The sequence below is a fragment of the Alosa pseudoharengus genome, unplaced genomic scaffold (genome assembly GCF_046254945.1).
Source record: "Alosa pseudoharengus isolate Yale_2024_CS ecotype anadromous, Long Island Sound unplaced genomic scaffold, YU_APseudo_1.1 YU_APseudo_1.1_scf_22, whole genome shotgun sequence".
Classification (NCBI taxonomy): Eukaryota; Metazoa; Chordata; class Actinopteri; order Clupeiformes; family Clupeidae; genus Alosa; species Alosa pseudoharengus.
In genome coordinates this window covers 11,666,853-11,694,054 of record NW_027468680.1, presented here as the reverse complement: position 1 = coordinate 11,694,054, position 27,202 = coordinate 11,666,853, and the positions used below count along the sequence as shown (strand labels likewise).

Here is a 27,202-nt window from a genome sequence, read left to right as displayed (position 1 = left end):
AGCGTACCGGTGGTAGAGCTAGACGTCGTTCGTCTGAGGAGCGCAGCTGTCTGGTGGTAGTGTATGTCTGTATGAGGGCATTCAAGTAGGTGGGAGCAGAACCGGAGACTACTTTGTAGGCAAGGGTTAGAGCCTTGAATTTGATGCGGGCCGCCATAGGTAGCCAGTGTAGCTGGATGAGCAGCGGGGTAACGTGCCCTTTTGGGTTGGTTGTAGACCAGGCGCGCCGCCGCGTTCTGGATCATCTGAAGGGGTTTCACTGCGCAGGCTGGGAGATCTGTCAGGAGGGCGTTGCAGTAGTCGAGTCGTGAGATGACTATCGCCTGAACCAGGAGTTGGGTAGCATCTTGAGTCAAGTAAGTCCTGATTTTCCATATGTTGTAGAGTGCGAAACGGCATGACCGGGCGACTGAGGCAACATGATCTGAGAAGTTCAGTTGGTTGTCGAGAACAACTCCTAGATTTCTTGCAGTCCTGGTAGGTGAAACAGACAGGGAGTCAAATTTGATGTTGATGTCGTGGTGTATGGTAGGTTTAGCCGGGAGGACCAGCAGTTCAGTCTTTGAGAGGTTCAGCTGGAGGTGGTGTGCCTTCATCCATGTAGCTATGTCTGAGAGGCAGTCCGAGATCCGTGCTGAAACCAAGGGGTCATCAGGTGGAAAGGACAGATAGAGCTGTGTGTCGTCTGCATAGCAGTGGTATGAGAAGCCATGCGAACGGATAATCTGTCCCAAGTAGGTGGTGTAGATAGCAAAGAGAAGGGGGCCCAGCACTGAGCCCTGGGGGACCCCTGTGGTGAGATGGTGAGGTGCAGATAGTTGACCAAGCCATGACACGTTAAATGAGCGTCCTGTGAGGTAGGATTCAAACCAGGAGAGAGCAGAACCGGAGATTCCCATGTTAGCGAGTAAAGAGAGAAGGATGCGGTGATTAACCGTGTCAAAGGCAGCCGATAAGTCAAGCAGAACGAGTACTGATGACCGAGCGGTCGCCCTGGCTTCTTTTAAGGCTTCTGTTACAGACAGCAGAGCCGTTTCGGTAGAGTGGCCGCTTTTGAATCCAGACTGATTTGGATCCAGAAGGTTGTTCTGTGAAAGGAAGTCAGAGACCTGTTCGTTCAATGCCTTTGGATAGGAAAGGCAGGAGTGAGACAGGGCGGTAGTTCTCGACTTGAGCAGGGTTGAGAGAAGGTTTCTTAAGTAACGGTGTTACCCGGGCCATTTTGAACGCTGTTGGAAATGTGCCGGAGGTTAGCGAGGCATTGATCACATGTGTGATAGCTGGTGCGATGGTCGGGCTGATGGACTGAAGTAGGCTCGTAGGTATAGGGTCCAGCGAGCATGTGGTAGGACGGCTACATGTCAGGAGTCTAGATACTTCACTCTCGGAGAGAGGCGCGAATGCTGAAAAAGATGTTCCAGCAGCCCCTAGAGGTTGTATGAGTGCAGTATCCGAGTCGGATGCGTTGTGTAGGCATGTACAGAATTGACTGCTGATTGCCGCCACTTTGTTTGTAAAAAATGAGGCGAGGGTATCCGCAGTAAGGCTGGATGGAGGAGGAGGCAGCTGAGGGTTGAGTAGCGATTTGAGGGTTGAGAAAAGTTTTCGAGTGTCTGTAGCGCTGTTGATTTTGTCATTGTAGAAAGCCGTCTTAGCAGCAGTGATGCTGGCTGAGAAGGAGGTCAGGAGTGTCTGGTAGTTTTTGAGGTCATCAGTTAGTTTGGATTTGTGCCATTTCCTCTCCGCGGCTCTGAGTTTGGTGCGCTGCGACCAGAGGGTATCATTTAGCCATGGATGAGAGTGTTTGGATCGAGCTGGCCTTGTGGTAAGAGGGCACAGCTCGTCTAGACACGAGCTCAGTGTGGAGCAGAGCAAGTCTGTGGCCTCATTAACCTCCAGAGAGGAGAAGGTGTTGAGTGGAGGTAGACCGGAGGCAACCACAGAGGAAAAGTGCGTTGGAGACAGGTTCCGGATGTTGCGGCGGAACGTGACCATCGGCTGAGGAGCCGGAGGCTGTTCTATCAGGCTGACGTTGAACTGGATGAAGAAGTGGTCAGAAAGATGGAGAGGCGTCACCATGAGGGTGTTTGTGCTGCAGTTCCGAGTGAGGATCAAGTCAAGCTCTTTGCCAGCTTTGTGAGTAGGTGAGTAGGTAGCAACCATTCATCCAATGTTCCAAAAGCACATTCTGTTTACTAATCTGTAACCCTTTTGCAATTATGTAAGCATATAATGTAATATGAAAACTGCTGCCCTGATTAAAAAAACAATGCAACTGATCTCAGCTGGTATAAAACATGATCCGCAAGCAAAAAAGTCTATTGCTGATTACTGTTAAAGAGTGCATTTGGCACGTTCTGCACACTTCTGTATTGAACCTCCTGTACCTAAACGGTTGGGTACAATTATGTGTACCTTTACACCCCTATATATATATAAGGCACCAGCTTCCAAGAGGGGCATGTGAGGGTTTATATATATATACTGTATATACATGCCCCGGAAGCTGGTGCCTTTGGGAGTTGACAGTAGGCCTTATTGGTTCCAGCAAAAACTACTACTTTGTGTGAAACCATGCTTAAATGTACCTGTCAGGGCAGTTTACACTGACCTTAAGATGACAAATCATCTTCATTACATAACTTGCAACAGAATCATAACTTAATTGCCACCAAAGACTAACTCCGCTTGTCACCACAAGTAATCCGATAATTCACATGCTTCTCATTGTGGTGGTAAATGCCAAAAGGGTTTTTGTAGAGGCGTATAGACATGTCTACTAAGGACAAAAAAAAAGGAAAAAGGCTGCAACACCCAAGTCTCCAAGAGTAGACAACCACGTCACTAACCCAGCCCACATAACACTCCAGGCAGACTGAGTTAAGCACCTGAAATATTTGAGGTCAATGTACATGTATAGCACAGGCCTACGCATGCAGGGGGCCTGTTAGCTGTTGCATAGTAACAATCTGCAGGAGATTCTGTGTTTTCCACCCAGCAGAGTGAACCTTGCACATTGTGCCAAAGTTTAGGGGATATTGCAGGGGAAACCTTGACAGACATTCTGCCACTTAGGAATTTTAGTGCTCCAGTTTATCGGAATGAACGCAATCTGGAAAGGAAAGAACAAATAATTTCACGGCTGGAGAGTACCAAGTGACAATTAAGAAACAAAAGAGGACTGATTGCATACGTTATTTCCTTGTTTTAAACTGTTTCCTCGGCACCTGCACCGTATGCCTGCGACCCGGGTTCGATTCCCGCCCCGTGGTCCTTTCCGGATCCCACCCCTGCTCTCTCTCCCGCTCACTTCCTGTCACTCTCCACTGCTGTCCTATCATTAAAGGGATAAAAATATATATATATACTTAAACTGTTTCCTCATTTGTGTTGCTTCAGTAGCTTTTGCTTTGCATTGTCCATTTTTGTTATGCAGTGTGATGCCTACTGCCTTTGGACTTCCTGGAATGCAACACCCTATTACCATGTTTAATTTCCTGAACCCTACAGATGAAATTATTATTAGGGCATGTTTGTAATGAATGCTGTCTTACTTACTTGATTGCTTAAATGCTATTTTACTTAAATGAAAGGAAAATACAAATCTGAGTCTTCTGGTCAAAAAATGATAATGATAATAATTTAATGTTTCCCATCACTTTATGATTACTATGCCCTTTGCATTCATGATTAAGTACATACAGAATTTAAGTCGAGGTGCTGAGGAGAAGCACTCTTCCATTATTCTGCACTGTATGCTGCCATTATACAGGTGAAACTGGAAGGAAACCACATTCCTTACATTCTCTATGACAGACTGTGGAGACTACGAGGGAGGAGGTGATTCATGTGCAGGATTCCCCACCCTGCCCCCACCTTTTACAGAGCTGAGCTGAAGAAGACGCGGAGTCACGCACAGGGCACAGAAAGAGCTAGGTGAGGGGTGAGCTGGCACACTCTGGACGCCTTGGGAAATCCAGCAGGACTGGATGGCCAGTGCACAAAGGTGATGATTCACCTAACTTCCCCCTGAACACACCCTTTTTTGTGTGTGTGCGTGTGGCCTTTGAGACAGTAGCATAATGAGAGGGCTTTTTACAGACCAAAGGTTTGCCTTTTGAGACGCAAAGATCTTTTTTCTTTTCCAGAAAGAAAAGGAAAAGAGAGAGAGAGAGAGAGAAAAAAAAAGAAGTCAGGAAACGTGTAATCAGGCCCAAACATAACAAAGTCATTCACCAAGACAGGAATAGTCTGTCTAAACATGTCAGTTAAATTGACACAGATTTCCAAAACCAGTGGCAGTTTTAAAGAATGTGGTGGTGGTTCTGAAGCAAAGGTGAAGGGGATAAGAGTGTGCTTGGTGCCAGCTTGTCTTGAGTCTGAGTCAACATGAGTCAGGGATGTTTGTGTGTTAGTGAAAGAAGAAACAGCAAGCAAATGCAATGGGCAGACATGTCCAGCCATGTACAGACCACATCTCAGGACAAGAACTATATAAATAGAGTCCACTGCATTAACTTGCGTCATGATAAGCTTTCCCTATTATTCCTGGAGCTGCCCTGAAAACCACTTAATGAGACAATAACAATTATGGGAGTTCTCCCGTCTAAGGATAGTACTGGAAGGGCTTATGTTTCTGTATGGTCAAATATGGGGATTGCTGGAATTATAGGGATATCCCAGCAATTCAGCCCCTTGACCATTCCCCCTCCCTAACATCAACAGGTTTGTATATGAGTGTGTTTGGACAGGGGGTGCTTTCTTACGTGCGTCTAGCCATTCCCAGTCAACCTCATTTTCAACATTTGAGTCATGACAGTGAGTTTATGCATTGGGTTCAGAATGGAACATGGGATGTCTGTGGGCTGTCCGGTGTGCATCAGTCAGACTTTTTTTGTTTAAGAAACACAATGCAACTGTAAGATTGTGAAACTGGGCAAATCTGGATTTTGGTAATAAATGTTGGCATGTTTACATGACTCTCTCAGCAGTAGTGCTGGGAATAAATGGCTAAAGTGTCTGGGAATAGTGCCTGTCGGAATTGTAGGAATACGCCGCTCTTTACATTATATAAAATCTGAGTGTTGACAGTATGCATATTAGCCAGTCTCTCTCTCTCACAGAAACACACACACACACACACACACACACACAGTAGTTACACTCCTGTGTTCAGTTCTCCCCTGTCAGTCCATCTTTGTGTGTCGTGCAGCCCCGGCCACAGCTTGCGTGCCTTTGTTGTGTTCCCATCGACGGAGTACTCCATGTGCCGGACTGGGTGTATCTCAGGATGTGCCGGCCGTCTGACCACCCCGTCACACGAGCTGCGGTTAACAGAAAAAAAAAATCAAAGCACGAATCACTTCCTGTGTTCATTCCACAAAAAAAACACACACCACCTGGCACACTGCCATTCTACGTGCCACTAGTGATGTCTGAAATTCAACCTGTTTGATGTCATGATAAAGGCGTGCTTTATGATTCACACCCCATTCTTTAAATAATTGATTAATGTCAGATGTACAGACTGTACTTGCTCAGCCTCAGGGATTGACGCAACAGATAAATAGTTTTGATAAGTCCAAGACCAAAACCCCTTCATTCAGAAGTTTATAGAAACTACCCACATGTATAATAATACTCCATTAAGTTTACTGCATGAACTATAATGCCAGCGAATAGTGTAGTGTAGTACGGTATGGTCAAATATAATGTAGTAAAGTGTATTATACTAGGCCCTATTACATTTTAACAAACAGCTTAAAAAGATTCACATCATAACTTAAAACACTTTCCTCACACATATTGTCAAAGATGTCGGATTGGTTTTTAGATATGAGTTGTTTCGGAAGGCACCAGGTGGATTTTTTTGTTATTACAACCTATAATTTTGGCACTAGCCTACGTCTTTACAGGAGGAAACCCAGGCGTAGTTCATCAGGGAGATCCCTTGCTCTCTCAGACACTGGAAAGGCCCTTGACTTAGAGATAGCGATGAAGCTTCTAGTGAGGCTAGGGGATTCTGGCCCATTTAAAAAAAAAAAAAACCTCTCCCATCATGCACACACGCAGATGGCCATATTTACATTTGATTATGTCAAGCCCAAAAAGTAAAGCTGTGACACAACTAGGCGGCTTGACGTAACAAGGCAAAGAAAGGAAATGCACTGGGCCACTGTGTGTGTACTGAGCGCCTGGTTACTGTTGCCAAGCTGTGCTTGTTTGAGAAAGAGCGAGGCGAAGAGGGTGCGTGCTAACAGTTGTGCAAACAGAAAGAGTCCAGGGAACAGAAAGCCCAGAGGGTTTCTCACATGTAAATGCCTGGCTGGAGGATGATGGGTCCAATGACTGACACACAAGAGGGGAAACCTGTATTACAGCATTGGAGTCTCTCAGTATTAACCAAGTATCAAGTACCTTAGATCTGCATATTACCTGTTTTTAGGAATAAGTGCAATAAATAATATAGATACTTTAATTTATTTAGATTTTACATAGGCTACAAGTAAGTTGTATAATGCAGGTAAAAAAAAACCCACATTTATCAGTCACAAAAAGTCAGCTCTGTGCAAGACAGAGAGAAATAGATTTTTGTCCAACACCTCATTATTCATATTTCAGTTAATGGTACACTAGAAAGCATAGCAGTAAATTGATGTTAGTACACTGCTTATAATAGCGCCAATGACTCCAGTACACCTGCTTTTAGACCTGTGGTTTAGTGTCAAATTATAGCCACTTGTGGGTCATAAAAATGATCATATGAGTAAAGCAGTAGTAGGCTATATTACTTTCCATAAAGTAGGCTATATAACAGCAACAAGTAGGAAGTGTAGTGAGTCATGCAGTGTAGGCTATTACTCACACTAGGAAATGCATTGCAACTATGGATTTATTAAATGCCCATGCTTAAAGCCAATGGTTATGAGGTTGTACTAGTTTATTGCAAATAACTGCTGCTGTTAAAAAAGGATAATATAAAGCACAATAAGTTGCTAACATCAACTTCAGCTGCAAAACGTTAGATACAGGAAGTTTTCAGCAGTTGCTCAATGCAACTTGTAAGTAGCCTATGTTGAAATGTTGGCTATACGTAGCTTTATACATGCGGTACAAAACGACCCAACTTTCCTCTTTTTTGATTTTCCAAGCGCGGGTTTTCAGTTTTAATTTTCTTTACTTGTTTCAGGGGAGAAATCCCCCCCGTATGTCCTGAATAAATTCCCTTCTGCTGTTGAGGCATCAGTCAAATGCATTTGGAAATCCCCCTCCCGAACCAGTTAAGCTCCGCCCACCAGATTCTTTAAAACACTGCTGAAGTCGGAGAAGTCAAGAGCACAGTGACAAGACAACCGTTCAGGGTTCAACAACACAATGGATGTTTACCAGGCATATAGACACAACCAAATGGATTATAACGCCGAGAGTCGAGATTCCAAGTTTGGGAAAGGGCTTCAGAACATCGACGATCGTCTTGATAGTGGTGTGGATTCGCTCAGAGAGGATGTAGCTGCCGAACTAGAGCGAGTGCGTTTGGATAGCGAACCAGCTCCCCGGATAGCCGAAGACTGCTGTGAACCATGGAGGAAAGAAATTACCGAGGACGGAGACACGTAAGTGTTGAAAGTTAATTTTCTTTAAAAAGCAGAACGTTATAGGTCTAATGTATGTGTGTGATATTATTTTTAAGCATTTACTCCATGGAGATAAAAAAAACAACTTACAAAAAAAACAACAAAAAAACTGCAGCGCAAAGCGTTAATTAAAAGGTAGCCTTTCTACCGCAGAGTCTTTGCGCTCGCTTGCAGAAAACGAGCATTTCCGCATGCAATGCCTACTGCTTTAACTAATTTTAGAATGGAAGAATACAACTTATTGGTGCTTGTGCAAAAGTGTACGGCTCAGCTGCACACGTAGCCAAGACCGCAGTGATTACAATCATAATGGATTTTACGTAAACATAGAGTCGACATCGGGACGGACTGTACTTTGGCGTGGCGTCAATTGTGGGCGGCGCTGTTACTCTGCCCAAGCTTGGAAAGTCCCGGGCGGCGTGCCAGGAATCCGACTAGTCGTTAACACGCCAATGTGTCAAACCACTACTACTGGAAATAACAGAACTTCCCCTGCTATTCGTAGTTGTCCACACTTTTCACACGTTTAACACCTGACTGGTTTTTGGAAGCTTTGATGTTAATGGGTATTCTCCCCTCCATTTTTGTAGGTTCCTGCATCTGGCAATCATTCATGAAGCCAAAGATCATGCCATGAAGATGATTGACCTGTCAGTCAATGACCCCTTCCTGAACATACAGAACTATCAAAGACAGGTAATTTTTTCACACCTGAAATTTTTTTAACGCATGACGATGCACAAGGGGGAAACAAGTGGAAAAAATAATGTTTAAAATAAAACTAAAAAAAGGGGGGGGGGGGGTTAGAGAAAGCACAAAGGTTCCACAGAGATTTGAAAAATGTCCTTCTCTCCCTCAGACGGCGCTGCACTTGGCAGTGATCACTGAGCAGCCGGAGGTAGTGGCCCACCTGATGCGCGCCGGTTGCGACCCGCAGCTGGTGGATGACAGCGGCAACACGGCCCTGCACATAGCCTGCAGGAAGGGCTCGGTCACCTGCTTCAGCGTGCTCACCCAGGCCTGCACCAGCTCCCAGCTCTCCGCCATGCTCACCACGCTCAACTACAGCGGTAAGGAACCACCACCACCACCACCACCACCACCACCCCTCCCCCACCTTTGGGGCTTTGATTCATCTCTGGAGTCTGGAGTCCCCTTTCTGCTGCTACTGTAAGCAGCCTGGGGCCCTCATCACACCTGCCTACGCATTTCTCAAATCTGATGGTGTATTTTTGTGTGTGTGTGCTTTTTTCAGGTCAAAACTGTTTACACCAGGTTTCCATATTTGGCTACCTTTCGCTGGTTGAGAGACTCGTTGAGCTTGGAGCTGATATCAATGCACAGGTAGGCATCAGGATTTATTCATTCTGCATAACACCTTAGTTTACTTTTAGTTTTGCTGCTCAGTAGCAACAAAAAAAAATAAGTATATAAAAAAGCCAAACAAGTAAAATAGAATTACAGAATAAGCTAAATAAGTAGACCATCTCATGTCTAATGAAGAAGTCTGGACTAACTTTACATTTAATGTCAGAATTAGTATTTGTGCTGTGCTGTGTGGTGTTTGGTAAAAGCTTGTGGTCACTAACGTATGGCCTGTGTTCTTTCCTCTCGCTCAGGAGCAGTGTAATGGGCGGACACCCCTTCACCTGGCCGTGGACCTTCAGAACTATGACCTGGTGCACCTGCTCATCAGCAAAGGGGCCGACGTCAACAGCCAGACGTACGGCGGCCACACGCCATACCACCTGACCTTCGGCCGGCCCAACGGTGCCATCCAGGTGGAGCTGTACAAGCTGACCGCCCAGCATCTACGCGCGCTGCCCGACAGTGAGTCGGAGGACAGCGGGGAGGAGGAGCAGGATGACCAGTACCAGTCGGATGACGAGGTGTGTACCACCCCACAGCTCTCAAACAGCACATAGTTATTGGTCTCAGCTATTGGTCAGACAATTTGCATACAATGTCAGCACATTCTTTCCCCCAAGCTCTCTGCTCAGTCCTAATCTGTCTGTTTCTCTTTACAGTTCTTTGATGATATCCAGCTGATGGGATAGAGGATGCAACTCAGTCATATGTATGTGGCCGCAGTAACGCAGTATGTTTGAGTGAGCAAGACTGAAAGACTGTAAAATGGGGTGAGAGAGAAATGGTGCCAGGACTTGTCAACAGCGAAGGCCAAGGAGCAGCACCAGGCCTGGGCTGGCCAAGCCTGATGAAGTGGTCTGGAGTCTGTATGCCCAGAAGAGAGGAGAGAGAGAGAAAGAGGGAGAGAAAGAGGGAGAGAAGCAGACCCCAGGAACAGAAGGCTACCTGTAAGTGTTGGGACAGAGAAGCCAGTGAAGTTCACAGTTCAACAGAGTGAGAGATGTGTCGTGGTTTTTATTTTTTATTTTCTCACGTCACACCTCAAGAAAAGGAGCATTTTCATCCACAGACTTCAGAGTACGGTGTATAAATGTTGTAAATTTGTGTAAAGAAACAGATTTATTTTTATAAATATTAATGTATATCTGTACAAAGTTTCTTTGGAAAAAATGTATGTTCCAAAATTGCATCTGTGAAGAGTACCTACCACACTCCCGTAAATTAAAAAAAGCAACAAACTATCTTGTCTGGCGCCATGTTATTTCTAAATTTACTCTGTTGTATACTGTTGAGGGAAGGGGGGGGGGGGTGGCGGCGGCTTGATGGCTGCTTGGTTGGTTGAGTCTTGGCGATTTGTCACTGTGGGGAAATATCTGTCACAGCCTCCATTCGGACATCCGTCAGCTGAGTACACTGGTATTTCCTGTTGGGGGGCTTGGGTGGGATCAGTGCTGCTGGCAGAACCCAAAAATCCCCTTCCCAGTCCGAGTCACACAGGACTCACACACTCCACCCCCCGCTAGTGGATTTTGAATGAAATTAACTGAAGCCATTGTTGATTAGTTCCTTCTCTTCGAACAATAACACACAGTGACTTTATAGCCAACTACTAACTGACTACTTTCAACAAATTTCTCTTAGTGCACAATTTTGCCCAAATGTTTTCGAAATTTTTTTTTTTATGATGGCTACATCATGCTTAAATCATATGAGTTACTATTGTGTGCCATGTCAGCCACTTGTGTTCTTGTTTCTGTACTTCAATGGAAAGGCTGAATGTCCTCCCTTGTCTTTCCAGGGGGGTGGTTGGTCAATATCACATTCTGGAACCTTCCTAGTTTAGCCTCTAAACACAGCATATGATGTCAATCTGGACAGTTAGGAAACTGGACGCCCGCCGCAAAAACGCACAGGCACATAACACCCGCCATAAAATAGAGTACTCCAAAATAACCAGGTGGTTAAAACCAGACGCTCAGAGGCCTGAGAGAGAAAGAAAAAAAAATCCCCCTCCAAGCACAACCACTCTACCACCTACACATCTCCGCCTATGATCTTAAGAACCTCCTTGCTCACTCTGTGTGACTGTGTGCACATATCACACGTCACATGACGATAGTGCTTTTACATCACAATTCCCCTCATCAGCATGCCTGTTTTATTCATGACATCCTCTTCCAGTAAGTAGAGCACAAAAGGTGTGCGTGCGGTTTTCCCCATTTGAATAGCAACCTGAAAGTGCTGTAGGGGGCTCTACCTCCGGCTGCACTTGACTCGCCAGCCCGGATGAGACGCCAGGGCGATTCTGCCATTGTTGTTTGCTATTAAGTGGTTTGGGAGCCTGCAGTCCCCATGAAAGGCTGTGATGCAAATGATGCAGTCATAACCTGAGAGCAGCACCTCACCTCCCCCGCCCCCCCCCCTCCTCAGAGGAGACCTGGAGCAGCCAGGGACAGGTCGAGGGACTCGGGACCCATTAGGGGGTGGTGGGGGGGGTGCATAAAGAGTGCAGTGATTCAGCGACATCCGAGAAATGATGGGGTTCGGCACTTCGGAAAATCCAAACCCCCACACACATACCTCGAGTACCTTGACATTAGGTTTGGACAGGGCCAGTCTACCTTCTTTAGATAGTGTGAGAGATAGAGAGAAAGAGGGAGAGCAAGAGTGCCTCTCCATGCAAATGAAGGCCGTGTTGTTGGAGTCACTCCAGGAGTGGTGCGGTCTGTGTTCTACATGTGAAGAGCTCTTTTACTCTTGCTGTACAGGCCATGAGGGAGGTAACCGTGCAGTGGCATGCAAAACTTTGGGCACCCCTTGTCAAAATCTCTGTTACTGTAAAGAGTTAACAGATCTCCTCTGGTCCCCCGAAGGTACAAAGTTAGTGTGCTATTTTTTTTGTTTGTTTTGTACAATTTTCAGGTTGAAAGAAAGGGGAAAGGAGTGCCATGCAAAAAAATGGGCACAAGATTTCAGTTCTCAGATAACTTGATGACCCAAGACAGGACTGGACGCCTTTTGCAAGGCAAAATGGGGGGGGGAAATCCCCTACACAATAATTCACAAAGTACAAAAGCATTTGCAAGCTCGGATACTTGCCAAAGGGGCCGTTTCTAAATATTGACCATGCAGAGTGCCCAAATCTATGCCTCAGGCCATCACCCTTCTTTTGAAATGGTAAAAGACGAGAAAATGATCTTGCTTTTATTTTAAATAAGAATTATATGATATTTAAGAAATGTGTTTATATTTAAATTTATATGCCTTTTGGAAAGCAGGTCCATTTTTACCTGCTTATATTCACAGTAACGGAAATTTTGACCGGTGGTTTCCTTTTGCATGCGAATGTACTACCGAACAGCTTTGCTACTGTAGATACATTACAGCATGAGATAGTGGTAGTGTTAGTACTGTTGTTTAATGTAATAATGCACAGACACCCCCTCCCCCCCATCCACACACACTCACACTTGAAAAAGTAGTGCTGATAAATCCCGACATCACTCCAGCTCTGACAAAAGACAACTTTTTTTTTTCTTCAAAAAAGTATTTATTGAACCAGAAATTGAAAAAGCTAAATAAACAGCAAAAAGGGGGTTGCCTGACTGATCCATGCAAAAGCAGCCAGCTGTGTGTTGTAGTGCTTCCTGGGCTGGGACAAGGACGGGGGGGAGGGTGTAGACCATTGAGGGAGGGGGGCTGCTGCACTGCTCAGGTATGAGCTTAGCGCAGCACAAACTCGCAAATACGTCAGTGGTCAGGGCCTCTTCAATCCCTCTCAGACAGGGATACAAGATGGGTGTCGATCTCTGCCTCAGTAAGAATCCTGACCAGGAAAAAAACACGCACACAAACACACACACACACACACACACACACACACACACATCAACATGGGGTAGAAACCACAAACATATTGACAGAATGTATTGCTGCTGACTTCACTATTTGAGATAACTAGGAAAACTGAATCTGCATTGAACCAAGCACCAGGCAGCAGGCATTCTGAACCATCACTGCACCTCTAACACCTGCAGCAGCGAGTGTGAAACATAATTTGTCCCCTTAAAACCTGATATAATTTCTCCTTTCTTCTGCTTTGCATTCATTAGCCTACACCTGAGCCTTTCCTGTCAGCCAAGCTCTTGCACTGTGCACCCAGACTTCCTGTTTTCTTTGAGAGAGAGAGAGAGAGAGAGAGCGAGCGCTTTCATGTGCCTTTACACCATAACACAGTTCCCACGGTAACCCACCTGTATTTGGGCTGATCCTTTGTGATGACACCGATTTCGATCTCTGACGGCTTGAAGTCGATTGAGAGCACCGTGGACAGACACGTTATTGCCGTCTGCAGAAGGACAAAGATGTCAACAGTCAAACAGAGAGAGCCACCGAGAGAAGAGAGAATAGAGGAGCACACATCATGCACAATGAGCTGGCAAGCAAATCCCATGTTAACCCAAAACCAGATGCTTATTCCGGATCTGAATCAATTACTGCTGCCGGTCCATTCATTTCACTTATAGTCATAAAGTAAAGAAACTATAACTTAATGAATTACTGGTACTTGTTAAAATCACTATTCCGGGAACAGTGGCCTTGCACGTGCATGTTGCACATGCGCAATGAGCCATTTCTACAAATGACGAGACTATAAATTATGCTTTCTGTCTATCAAAACAGTAACCACGTGTTCCTGAGCACCAAGGCCATCAATTTATCCTCAATGTATCTTTATTTGTACATATAATACAGGATGGACACATACACACAGCACATAAAGGAACTACCTGGCCTTAATATCATTTCATAATTCAGAAAAATAATATCATTTCAACATTAATAGACTAGCTGGGAGGAACTGTAGCGCAGCAAGGGCCTAGGTTCAAATCCAGCCTGAGGTAATTTATAAAACCTGTTGCATTTCTCTCTGTCTCTCTAGAATTGTAGCCTTGTGAGACCATCCTGATCTCGCGAGCTTCAGGGTTTCACTCGCAGATCAGTCTGGATACTTTCCGTTAAAGAAAATTTGGAGCAGTTCACCAAACGAACGTCCAATCAGCGTTGGCTTTGAGGCGGGTTGAGGTGTGACGCAACGAACAACATGACGGCATCCACAGAGATGAGCATAGCTATCGCGCAAGTTTTATTCAAATTAGAAAGTATTGGGTAAACTGTGAAGCTATGAGTCTCAGCCATGCAGCTGGGAGGAATGAACGACACAGACATCCTCCACGGCTGATTCCAGTTCATAATGGAGGAATATACTATCTTCAGAAGTGTAGGGCCTACCGTGAAAACTTGATGGGAATTGTCGTTGATTAGGTTCATAAATGGTAAGTTAAAACATCTTAACGTTTGTCACGTTACCTAACTTAATTGTATGTTAAACGGCATTAGAAGAATACTTTGTTCATCTAATTGGTTGATTTGGCCCGTCGATAACCAACAAAGGTGGTGATAGACAGATGGTTTATCCAATCAGCTAACCAGTATGTCCGCCCCTTCCCAAAAGTTCTTCAATGAAAAGTTCCCAGATGGATATGCGGAGCAAATCCATCTGGCGGAGTCAGGTTACTAGAATTGCACATCATGCCGTGACAATACAATCTATAGTGTACAACAGCATTCTTTTTTCAAATGTAAATGCTCAGTTACTGATTGGGGCCTCTTGGGGTTTTGGTGTGAATGTTTGAGTCTAATCATAGGAAGAGGTATGCTGAAAGCCACTATTATGCAAAAACCTGACACATTATTTCCATTACGTAACACTTGACACTTTCTAGGACATCTGTGAAATGTTGCTGACTTTCACATTCGTGGATTTTGTATGTGTCAGAACAGAGTACTTTCCAGTGATTTCAAACAGCATGAAAACCCAGTAGAAGAGTATGAAATATCAACCTTTTTTGAGGCTGATGGTAAAATGGAGCAGTAAGTGTATCCTCCTCCAAACTTTTTTGAGGTCTTATCTGGCCTACACTCCCCAAACTCACAAAGTTCACATTGGGTTGTAGTTTGACCTCTGACAGAAACATATAAAACACACACACACACACACCTCAACTGTCTGCTCGTAAGTCCAATCCAGTTTCTTTTTGACTTTCTTCTCCAGGAAGCTGGTGGCTTCCGTCTGCTTGACGCCGGCTGCCGTGGCCTTAAAGCCGCAGTAGTAGCCCGCAGGGTCACACTTGTACAGCCGAGGCCCCAGCTCCTCATCCATACCGATGACAATCATACCTGGACAACACCAGCCACAGTGTCACTACATGACCACATTTTGGACAAACAGCCTATGGGAGCTATGACTGTAGCAATGTGCTGACTGAACTTGACAATGCTTTGTTATTCTGTAGGCAATACAATTTTGACAGTGTAAAACCAGATGCCTTCAAAATGAATATGAAATGAATACATATATGAGTTGGAGATAACACAGTGAGTGAGCAAGCTCACATTCACACATCATTTAGGAAGGACGACTTAAAAACAATGAACAGGAGTGCAGTCAAAATCATTCACTTGTGATGTCTGTGTATACTAGTAGTCATCCTGTAAAGAGAGTGATGAGTAGATAAGCCACAGCCCATGGCTGTCATGATAGTTTATGCTTCATCACAAGGCCTTAACTGCCTGCTACTTACAGCAGCCAAGCGGCCTCATCTCAGCGTTCTGCGTGTACACTTGAGAGATGTCTGCAATCCGCTTGCACAGCATGTCCACGGGGATCTCGTAGCCATACTTGTACTGCCAGTTAGCTGCCTCATAACGGGCCCTCTGCACCTGGGATCTGCTGTCGGCTTGGGGAAGACATATGATTGAGCAGGGAAGAAACTGCCTGTTATGGTCCGAATATGTTAAATGGCCATTCACTTGTGCTAACCTGTCATTCCTGACATTACGCAGCCGATGCTTTCTGTGATTCTGAACAAGTGGGTGACAGTAGAGGAATCGAGGAGCTTGTCCTGAGTGAGTGAGTGAGAGTGAGAGAGAGAGAGATGTGTTTACACACAACACAACGTGCGGTCTATAAATCATATTTTCCCTTTCCCCACTAAACAGTGACCTCATGACAGTCAAGTAGCGTTAAGGAATTGAGTGCACCTCCAAGTTAAGTAAAGTCGGCATGGGGTAGTAACGTTAATGTTTGGTATGGCCTTGTTTAAGCAACCTCGAGAAGATAGATAACTTACCGGGACTTTTTTCTGCGTGATGATAACTGCACAGTCTTTACCCCGAACAGCAACTGATGTAAGGCCACCTTGATTGATGGCTTTAAATGCATATTCTGTACATGTATAGACAGTGGTTACAATCACCGCACTCACTGTCTCACCAATGACTATGTTGGCTAACGTGAGGTAACGTAGCTAACAAACGTAGCCAAAGTAGTTACCCAGAGCAGACAACAGTGTAATAATGACTTGTAAGTTGAGAAACAAATAACAAAAGCACACATTCTATAATATTCCGAAAACAACGCATGCTGTCTTCAAGGAGTGAAAAGTTTCGCAGAGAAAGACAGTTCTGGTAGAATGACAGAGCACTTAACATTGGCTAGCTTGCTAACTAGCAAGCCCAGGTTCTACAAAGAAGTGAAATTCAATACTGACCGACTTGATATAACCGGCCCTCCGGTGAGAATATGGTAATGTGACGGTCGAACCCTGCACTTGATCCACGGGACATGTTGTCGAGCAGTCTAAGGAAACCGTAACGTTAAGGGAAAATACAGGAATTTGTAAACACTGCACAACCGAAAGTAAATGTTTCCCGGAAGTAGTATCAAACTGTAGATTCCAAATCCGGGTCACATGTTGAAGACTCTCATATGTTTATTTTTTTTTTTAATTATTAATTGAAGTGAGTTGAGTTAGTTTGTCCAACGCTGAACATATCAAACGACCACAAAAGTGCAGTGCGTCCGGAAGATAAAAAGTCAACAATGAAAAAAAAAAATGTAATCTGATGTATTCAACCTGAGCCTAGGCATATGGCTCTGGGATGCGTTTCCCCAGAGCCCATATTAGACATTCTCTGGTTTCCTGTTAGCAACTTATGGTTTTGGGAAACGCACCCCTGGCTGAGTCTTTGAGTCTTAACATCTTTTAAGACTTCTTTCTTCTTTACTCCGTGACACCATTTTCCTACCAGATATTAACACTATCCAACAATTTATCAGAATTATTTTACAGCATAGTAATAGATATGTTTGTTTAAAGTCAAAGAAAAGATGGCAGGTGGAAAAACAAACTAGACTTTATTGTAGTAATACACAAGAAGGCAACACAAAACATTAACTACAGAGCATTTGTCAATTTAATCTGGTAAGGCACAACCACTTCTGGGGAACTTCATATGTACTTCTCTCTGTACCTTCTTCGTCAAAGGGTATATGCCAGGTGTTTGCACTGGTCTGAGCGATGGTGTCATAACTCTGTATTTTCTGTAAAAATAAATAAATAAGCATAAGATTATCAGTTGATAAAAAAAAAAAAATGTGTAATGAGGTCCATAGATGACTGCCATATTTGTTTCAATATAATCAATAATGACATTAAACCAAATATTGTGTTTTGTATCTAGTTAAATATGTTATGTGATTGTGCCTGACAGTTTCAGCTTCTCATATAATAAAGGGAGAGCAGTTAGCTAACAAACGTTCAGAAAAAGTCAGTAAAGGGGCTATTTCACACAATTTGAGGGTGCTGAATTCAAATATTTTGTTTACCAAGATCAATTTTGAGTTTTAAGCTTGCTAATTAGCATAATTCACATACTTTTTGGTTTTGCCATCAGATATCATAGGACTAATTAATAAACTCTTTATGTATCAGATATGTTGTAGGACAGGACAGGAATTACCCCAATGACCCTCAAGTAGCAAATGAAAATAAGCTAAAATAAAAATATAAATTAAAATAATAGCTAAAATTCAGTATGACGTTTAGAAACAAAATAGATTCCTTGATAATTAATTGATAGAATAGTAGGTGACTGCTCATTTTTCTGTAGAAAGTACTTTGTCACTAACTATTATGAACAGTTGTCAGTCTTTACAGAGGATTTACACTGTAACTTAACTAGGCGACTGTGCTTGCCTAGTTAAAACATCTCACTGGTGCTCTTTTCTATCATTCAAATTCCAGCCATGCAGAAAAATGGAAGAGTGCATGTTTGAGGAGTGCTGAAGAGTGCTATGGAGACTGCATTATTTGCAAAAAATTTAGACAAGATATCCTTTATAGTGCAACAAAAAGAAACATTCTCCAGCTCATCATTACTGCATATGATGCTGAAAGGGAAGTGGACCTAGGACAAATCCTCAGCTATGAACTGATTAATGTCCCTGCACTGTAACTATTACAGATAGTGATGGTTATTTGTGAAGTGGAAATAAGTCTATCCTCACTCAAGTGCTGTCTAGCAATGTGGAATGTCCAGTAGTGATCACTGCAAAAACTGCGCATTCAACACTGGTAATAGATGCTCAAGATCTAGTTACGTCTTTAGGACACCAATCTGACTGCAGCACATTTAAGAAGTATGCAGCAAAGTTTGTAAGAAACTTTTGTATTGTTATCTGGTATTTGTTATGTGGTAGCAAATTATGTTAACTATCAAAAAATAGATCTAATGTAGGAATGCACACAGATATTGCAACAGATAATGGTGTAGGCCTATCTGATTAAGACCTGAGTGGTTGAAACGTACTTATTAAATTACACTGGGAGCAAAGAAGACTATCTTCACTTTTTTCCCTTTGCAACTGTCAAAGAAATCCCATAAACACGGGATGGCCTAGGATAGCCTACATCAGATGGCCTAAAGATTAGGCTCTTCGGCATAGCATTAAGTGATTTGCATGCAGTAATTTGAACACTGACCTTGATCTTGCTTACTTTGGCTATTTAAAGGTGCCATGTGTAAGAATTGAGGTAAGAATATCCAAAAAATGAGCACATCAAAAGAATGATAAGAAATAAGGGTGATAATGTCATTAAAAAAATGACAAGGTATAGTGCTGCAGAGATATCAACCTGAATTAGCATGCTAAATTACTAGCCACAGCCCGACAGGTGTCATAATACCAGTTTCGGCCATGGGAGACGGTATGCGGGCAACATAACCGCCAGCCAAACTGCAATACACGTTTCTTGGTTGTTACTCTAGGGTAGACCAACTCACTTTCTGGAGGTACACTGCTCCCATCTTTTATGGAATGTGGAGTATGAATTGATTTTTGGCGGACATTACACATGGCGCCTTTAAAGGTAATTTATTGCCAAAACACCACACAATATAAATGAGCTATAACAAACAATAAAGGACTTAATCACACACAAACTACTATTTTACTGACTACAAAAATAATAATTGTGTAGGAAGTTTAGAAGTTTAAAACCCAGAATTGACCAAAAGTACACCAAATTCAACACAAATGACTCAATACACTTGGAGGAGGCCTGTGTCCTTTCTTTTCCAGATATTTTAGGATTTGGATATCGTTTCAGTATCGAGTATCAAGATATTTATGGCAGGTATTGTATCGAAGTCATAATTGTGGTATCGTGACAACACTATGCCAGAGCCACTCTGTTTTCTAGATGTCGAGGATCGGAGGCTCTACCACCAACAAGTGATGCTGCTCAATGGCATATTAGAAGAGCACATTATCAAGCTCTAGTAGGGAGGCAAGCACACATACCAAATGCAGTGTTACTAGAAGTAAAATGTTTTTTACTTGTCGGTTGTTGCTGATGGTAGATGCAGTTCTGCATTAGGCTTATTCCCGCTATCTAAGTTCATATGTACTGTAGGATATATTCTTGAAGGTTATCTGTGCAACTTGTTATTGTGATGAAATGCATTAAACACCACATGAGTGACTCACTATGTTAGCAATAAAAATATGGTTGTGTTTTGATTAGAATTTCCGAGTTTATTACATGTTAACTGTAATCATGTTCCCATTAAATATGTTAATAAACTATAGTATGGCTTCCCAATTTAGGGAAAAATAAGCAAAGAAAATAGCTATTTTATGTTAAAATACTGATTTTGCGGCTTAGAACTCAGAATTGAGCTTGGTAAACAACATATTCAGAATCAGCACCCTCAAATTAGGTGAGAAGGGTGGTTTACCAACTTTTCCTCAAATTTGCCGTCAGAAGTTCTCTTCTGTGAAGCTGTTCTCCCTCTATAAGAACTAAATGCTAAACAAGACAACAACACAACAGAAATTTACACCCCTTTATGTCTGTGTTTATATTAACGTTATGGATTGTGGATGATTAATGACTGCTTTGATTTTCACACATGAAGGTATGACCTCTCACCTGAAAGCGGACCTTCTTCCCAGGAACAAAGTTGTGGAGGACCAATTGGTGTCCACGCTGCCACTTGAAGAAGAGGCGCCTGGTTCGCCCACTGGACAGACAGGCCTTGTGGTCCCGCATGAGGTCACGGCTCACAAAGTTACAGTGGTTACCAGAGTGCAGTGCCGCATAGAGGAGGAATGGGTCATCTTCAGATCTGTTAACAGAAAGGGAAGGACAATGGAATCAGTTTTTTCTTTTGTGTAGAAAAATGAATAAATAAATAAACCTATGCCCTTTCTAGTGAATTATCTCCACCCTCAACTACTGTAAATGTCCCCCAGCGTCCGGTAAGTTATGCGAGCAGTGGGCATTTGTACGCTCGTGTGACGCAAAACAAAGGACAGAGGAAGCTGGCACAACCAACTGCACTCACATATTCTCGGTGAAGAAGCAGTGCGCCTTTTGCTGAATTTGCTTCATGTGGTGGCGATTCCAACTCTGGGTGGAAAACAACATATGCTTCCTGCCCAGTACCAGGATAGAGAGACCTTGCTGACTTAACTCCGAGACCACAGCCAACAGCTGTAGGGAGACATACAAAAACACACTGTGACGCACGTGCCATAGTAAAACCGCTCTCATGCAGAGGTTAGAAAAGATCTGATTGGCATACAAACTGCTTTCAGTGGCTCACAAATTGTGGTGTTTGGAAGGTCATGTGACACAGTATTTTTGTCTTTTGGCTGTGGCATTTCACTGGAAGAAAAAAAATGTTAAAACTCATAGTCAAAACGCTACAGCTACAAGAGATCAGCAGTTTTAACTAAAGGCCACTTATTTAGACTGCCGTAGTAGGTAACTAGTGAATGAGTATAATAATCACAGACATGCCCAGAGAATACATTGCATAATTTATGACAGTTTCTAACATCATTCATAGGAAACCACACCTTTTGCATGGAAAAACAATATACAACACTCAAAAATATCTGGACACAATCATATGAACACTATTACTTAATTTATAGATGTTTATTCATATGAAAAAGTAACTTCTACTAAGTAAAAACAAAGCTCTTTGAAGTTACCCCCCACCCACACACAATGTAATGTTACCATGTTACCAAAGGTTTTACAGTCATTCTGCATGAGACAGTGAGAGACAACAAGAGGAAAGATGGACTTTTTAATGAATGAGTGTCTGAGAACCTTGTCTGTCAGTGGTCTCTGGTGTCTGGGAGGAATTTCCCTTTGTATGCAGTCTTTAGTATCAAATCAGTAGGGGGTTGGGGTGCCACAGCAGCCACAAAACAAATCAGATGCAAGGACACTATTCATAATCTTTGTTTTAGCCCACCCTATCATAGAGATCGCAGGGAGTTTCCCATCTCTCCAGATGCGGAGTAGTCTCTTTCTGTGACACAACAAATAGGTGGAGCTATAGTTGAAGGAAATGCTTTGTTTGGGGTGGGCTGGTAAATTTAGCAACCACTTCATTTCCATCACGGCACATCTTAATAGTATGTCAAGAACTCAGAGCTGGTAGAAATAAACTCATGGCCATTTTCCTTAATTGCTAATTACAATGACACGGCTAAGCCCTAATGGAATTTTTTCGGTACAACCTGTTGCACAAGAACACTGTGACGATAATGTAAATAAATGAGGTGTGCTGTCTGAACACAGTCTTCCTGTTCATTTTAATACCGGTATTTTTGTGAAGTGTAACTTCCAAGAATTTCACCGTACCGTATCCTGTAAATGTCCCGTAAGTTAAAGTGCAGGAACACTTTTTATCGCATGTGACAATCCCTGATGATAACAAGGATGATTACAATATAATAACCTACATCACCCATTAGGTTATGACTGTTATTAATTGGAAGAGAAAACGGATTTAAGTGGAAAAGAGAGGAAAGTTGTATTTTTAACTATGTTTTTTAACTATGTATAGTTTTATTCTGTGATTGTAAAATGTTGGCAACCCTCACACCGGGCCTTTTTCTAGGGAACCAACAGAGTCAGTAAGGAGTGGCTTCCGAAGAAATCCTGTTTCCTCAAGAAGGAATTGCTGCTGGAGCGGCATGGCAGGTGTACACGTCTTTTCTGCTGAATCACACAGACGGAAATGAGTGGCCCACATCAGCCAGGTGGAAGGCGCCAAGATTCACCGAGGCAGCTGACTGACCTCCCATGGGGCCTTGACACCCGGAGCTCACACCACAATCACGACCAGTCAGACCCCCCCGCCCCCCCCGAACCTCCTCTCTGCAAACAATGAGTCGGGAGTTTTTTCCCCTTTCCTGCTCGTCATTCCTGCATGAATAAAGGCAGGCTGCTGCTCATGTGACGCCAGTGACTGTGTCTAGTCACGGGCTGAGTTGTACGGAGAATTTAGTTTGAATTATATCTGTGTGTGTCTAAGCAGGCGGATTCCACAGATTTCTTTTTTAATAGACCAAGATAAGATATGTAGGATAATTCAGAATTCAAAACACACACACACACACACAAGCACACACTTTTACCAACCCAAGAGTAAAGGTTCAAAGGTGGGAGGATCTGAGAGAGGGGCCGGGCGGGGAGGAGATTAGTGTGTCCCGCAACAGAACGTGGGGAAAAAGCGACGGCCGCAAATAAACTCCGCCGTGGAGGCCGTTATTTCACTGCCATCAAAGTTACTGAAGTTAGTCATATCATACAAAACCAGAAAATCCCCCCTCGCTATCACAAATGGAGAGGTCTGGCTGACTCCATGTGCAAGCGTAGCAGAGCCCTGCAGGGTGTGTGTGTGTGTGTGTGTGCGTGTGTGTGTGTGTGTGTGTGTGTGTGTGTGTGTGTGTGCATGAAGGCTGTCCTTCAGTATGTTTAAGCTTGTGAGATAGCAATATTGGTAGCACATGTTTAACAGATGCATAGTTCCCTTTTCCTATCTGGTCACTGTAAACTGGCCATCCATTGGTGACACACAGGACAGGACTGGGGAAAAACAACAGTGTGACCTCGGTCAACGTGGCACTGAGGGGGGAAGTGAGACTAACTGAAACAGACACAGCCTGATGAAGGGCTGTGCTCAAAGCCCAAAACCACAAGCACTTGTCAGATAATCATCAACGACCAAAGGCAAAAGACAGACCAGACCAAATCATAACAACTACCAGTCTGTCTACTCAACAGTCCTTGAATGTAACTATGAAAGATCTTAGGTGCCTCCAAGGTAGTTTACTATGGTAAGGTAATTATCACAAGTGTGACTGTGACTTTAAGACATGACCACTATTATTGTGGTTTTTGAATTACAGCATATGCACAAACGTCAGGTACATAGTTTGGGATCTAATCTCATAGCACTTCTCAGATATGTAAGCAAACATTGTTTATCTAGAATTTGTGGACGGCCTGTTCTGACCTCCGCAGTGCTGTTGAAGTGCTGCCTGATTTCCATGTACCATTGATAAAAGGCTCCTGCCAAGAACTGCGCTGCAGGCTGCCAATGTGGGTAAAAGAGGGGGGGGGGGAGAGAACTAAAAATACCTGCTCCTTTATGGCCAAAGTCCTCTTTGGGAAGGATTTAACTGGAGAAAAAAGCTGATGCAAAACAGCTGTAGTTCAAAGGAAAGCATGGCTCTGAAAAGGGCTCTATAGGATTTGTCTGTTTCCATTTCTCTGTCTTTGTCTCTCTATCGTTCTCTCTCTCTCTGCAACTTCTCTCACCTCTGCGGCTCCTCTCCTTGTGAGGGCAAGTGTAACACCGCAGCTGGTGGGCACGTGTGATCATGTCACAGGTATGATTCTTCACACTCAGCCCTTCACTATGCATCTGGGGTGTTAAAAAAGTGGGCTTGTGCTTTCTCACAGCGGACATTTTATTGTAGCCCCCTGATGCGAAACTATTTGAATATCAGGTGTTCCCCACCCATTGAAATGTGAAAGGTCTTGGTCTTGAAAGCGGGTGGGCTGTCACAGTGTTGTCTTGTGAGGGGTCTTCAGCAGAGTGGAAAATGTGAGTGTCTAGGGGGTTAATTTCAGCGCTGCGTCTCTTAACCACAGACTGCAAAGGCCTTCAGTCGTGCTCTACATCGCCTCTTGGTGGCCACCTCAAATAACAATCTCAGACTTACCTGAGAACAGCTTCAAGAAGTAAAAACCTAATTTAATCAGCTTCCATATCAATTCTCTAAAGATCATTATCAAGAACCAAGATCAAAGAACCCAGATCAAAGATCATGGTTAAATTCCAGCTCAGACATAGTTTGATCTTTTCCAAAAAATCTCTGATACTAAGTAAGTATCTATTTTTCCACGGCTTATTTTGGCTAAACAATTAGTCATGTGTCTGCACACTCCCAAGTTAATAGTTAAGTTCCATCTGTCAAGCCAATGAGTAACCCTGTTTCCTCAGCCTTACTCAAGGCCTAGTCCAAACAGACTAAACAGCTGGAAAGCTAAAACCATTGAGGAAGGAGTCATGGCGTACCGTCTGAGACTGGCTCCCTCTACCCAGGCTGTGGGCCACGTTGAGTCCGTCGATCACCACATCAAACGGTGGCCGCTTACTGACGAAGTGCTTGAAACTCTCCAGCTCCTGTATGAGACAGAGATAATCTATTAGGGTCTTTGACTAAATCACTGGTCATAGACGATGAGGTCGGACCTTTATTTCAAGACCTGCAGAGATGTCTAGGGACGACATTGAAATTCTGGAGATTAATAGCAAGGGCAAGATGCTTACATGACGCTCTAAGACTTGTAATCAACTTGTGAAGAGCACCCAAGAACACTTCCTTCCCTCTATACAATCCTTCCTTACAGTTCAGCAAAATTTCAAAATGGTCTCCTGAGCTCACTGAAGCACTGTTATACAGGTCAAGCCACACGAGACCACTGCATAATAATCACAGGAGTTGACCCAGTTATGTTTCTGTGCTCGTATATTGTTTTATATTGTGTTTTTGTTTTTATGACATAGTTCTTTCTATCTTTGTGACTGTGAGACCCGCACAAGAATTCCAGTGCACATGTACTTGTACCTGAGCAAATGGCAAATAAAAGATGAACTAATCTAAGTAGCTACTTCTTTCACAAAACAGAATAACACATTCCGTGCATTTACTAATGCATCTGTTATCTGCACCCAAACAGAATTAAGCAACTGCATACCAGGGTAAGAGTTGTGCAAGATCTGGTTTTTCCGTTTTCGCACACTGAACATCTGTGTGGTGCAAGTAATTATTTTGGAGCATTTAACTTTATCTATGTATGATGACTAGAGACTTCTAATGCGGGTAAACAATGGGGAAGTTCTGTGGGAGAAAAACACATACATGCACACACACACACACAAATAACAAGATGGGGTCTTCCAGTATGTTGCCACAGAACAGTCTGAACTTCCTTCTTAGCTCTCCTCTTTGTTTTCATTTGAATTGGATCCTGGAATGTCTCCACAAACGTGCCTGGCGGACTTGGCCACAATTGCGTCTGGGGAATTTCCCGCTGGAGTCGCGCCAGCTTGCTCCTTCACCTGGCACGACACACAACACCCCGTCGTGGGGCTGACAGAACCCCCACCCCCCCCCCACCCCCCACCCGTGCAGTTTTGAAGAAGTTCGCTGTAGTATCGCTGCTGAAGTGTTTGTTGTTGATCTCGTCTGAGCATTGCATGGGTTCAGAGCAGTTTGGTTTTGTTGCTTTAGTGCTGACACAGAGTTTGCAGACCTATTTTTTCTAAGAACACAGCAGCGAGAAGAAAGAAACTCTAAAGTTACAACATCACCCATGCTCCTACACACGCACACAGTCAACAAGATAACCCTGAACAACACTGAGTTTTTCATTTTACAAACGTAATAGAAGTTTCCACAAAACCATTTATTGTATGGAGTAATAACAGTACTTCAGTACTTGTGCATGTGTGTGTGTGTGTGTATGTGTGTGTGTGTGTGTGTGTGTGTGTGTGTGTGCGCGTCTATGCATGCGGTCGAACATTGGAGCAGAATGTGTCTGTAACACTAACTTGCATAGTCATCTTTGAAAGCATGCATAATATGCAGAACAACCAAGCAGATAATAAGCAACCTTTGACAAGAACAAAGAGCGAAGGAGGAAGAGGGAGAGAAAAAGAAAGAGAGATAAGAAAGGAGGAAGATAGTTAGAAAAGAAGGCGAACACAAGCTGGGGGAGGGGTGCTGGACATTTGGGGAAATTCCTCTCCACTTGAAAGCGGTGGGGGTGGGGGGTATCAAGGGTTAAGGCTGCCGTTGGAAACAGTATTTAAGGCTGCGGATAAGAAAAGCTGCATATTTTTGGCCGCTGGCTGCAACTGAGCCTGGCTGCCGAATATGTATTCTCATGCAGCGCACACACACACACACACACACACACACACACACACACACACACACACACACACAATGAAGTCAACGTTTTAAAAAGGCATGCTGAGCTGCACTGCAACGTCAGCTGAGCTGCACTGCAGGGCACCAGGTAGTTAGCCTAGCCGGTGTAGAACACAACAACTGACTGGCCGTCAGCGCTGTCATCTATCTGCAGAGCTTGTTGCCATAGCGAGATGAGGCGGAATGAGAACAAAGGCGGCGGGGATTCCCCAGCAGTCAGGAGGTCAGGTGACAGCTGTGCCACTCTGGTGGGGTATACATATGATGTATTTTTACAGCTTGTGTGTGTGTGTGTGTGTGTGTGTGTGTGTGTGTGGTTATGTGTGGGGATGTTTCAGACATATCATGCAGCACTGTCCCCCCCGGCCCCTCATATTGACTTGCATTGCCCCCTCACTTTCCATACAGTAAAGATAGCGTAAATGTGCTTTCACAAGTGCTGTATTATATCCAGACGGTTAAAGCATTACTACCCACGCAC

At 43.7% G+C, this 27,202-nt stretch overlaps 3 protein-coding genes across 5 annotated transcripts in view; 1 reads left to right on the top strand and 2 right to left on the bottom strand.

The window, feature by feature from the left end:
- Nucleotides 1-7,326: 7,326 nt before the first annotated feature.
- nfkbiab (nuclear factor of kappa light polypeptide gene enhancer in B-cells inhibitor, alpha b) lies at nt 7,327-10,243 on the top strand. The gene is made up of 6 exons (XM_076300530.1): nt 7,327-7,613; nt 8,225-8,330; nt 8,494-8,704; nt 8,890-8,978; nt 9,254-9,523; nt 9,662-10,243. Exons 1-6 carry the CDS (start codon nt 7,375-7,377, stop codon nt 9,689-9,691), a joined length of 945 nt encoding a protein of 314 aa, XP_076156645.1. The 5' UTR covers nt 7,327-7,374; the 3' UTR covers nt 9,692-10,243.
- Nucleotides 10,244-12,537: 2,294 nt separating this feature from the next.
- On the bottom strand, nt 12,538-16,797 carry psma6a (proteasome 20S subunit alpha 6a). The gene is made up of 7 exons (XM_076300529.1): nt 16,616-16,797; nt 16,196-16,290; nt 15,886-15,967; nt 15,647-15,802; nt 15,064-15,242; nt 13,256-13,350; nt 12,538-12,828 (listed from the first exon to the last, which is right to left on the bottom strand). The coding sequence occupies exons 1-7, from the start codon at nt 16,689-16,691 to the stop codon at nt 12,771-12,773; spliced, it is 741 nt and encodes a 246-aa protein (XP_076156644.1). The 5' UTR covers nt 16,692-16,797; the 3' UTR covers nt 12,538-12,770.
- A 446-nt stretch (nt 16,798-17,243) lies between these two features.
- Nucleotides 17,244-27,202, bottom strand: part of prorp (protein only RNase P catalytic subunit) — a 15,379-nt gene continuing 5,420 nt past the window's right edge. For 2 of the 3 annotated variants that reach the window (XM_076300528.1, XM_076300526.1), the window contains exons 4-7: nt 24,801-24,908; nt 20,757-20,905; nt 20,342-20,537; nt 17,244-17,448 (exon numbers count right to left, since the gene is read on the bottom strand). In XM_076300528.1, the coding sequence (XP_076156643.1) occupies nt 17,317-17,448; nt 20,342-20,537; nt 20,757-20,905; nt 24,801-24,908 (585 nt within the window). In that variant the 3' untranslated portion in view covers nt 17,244-17,316. Of the gene's footprint in view, nt 17,449-20,341; nt 20,538-20,756; nt 20,906-24,800; nt 24,909-27,202 lie in introns of those variants that run through there. The other variant, XM_076300527.1, reaches the window with a different exon arrangement.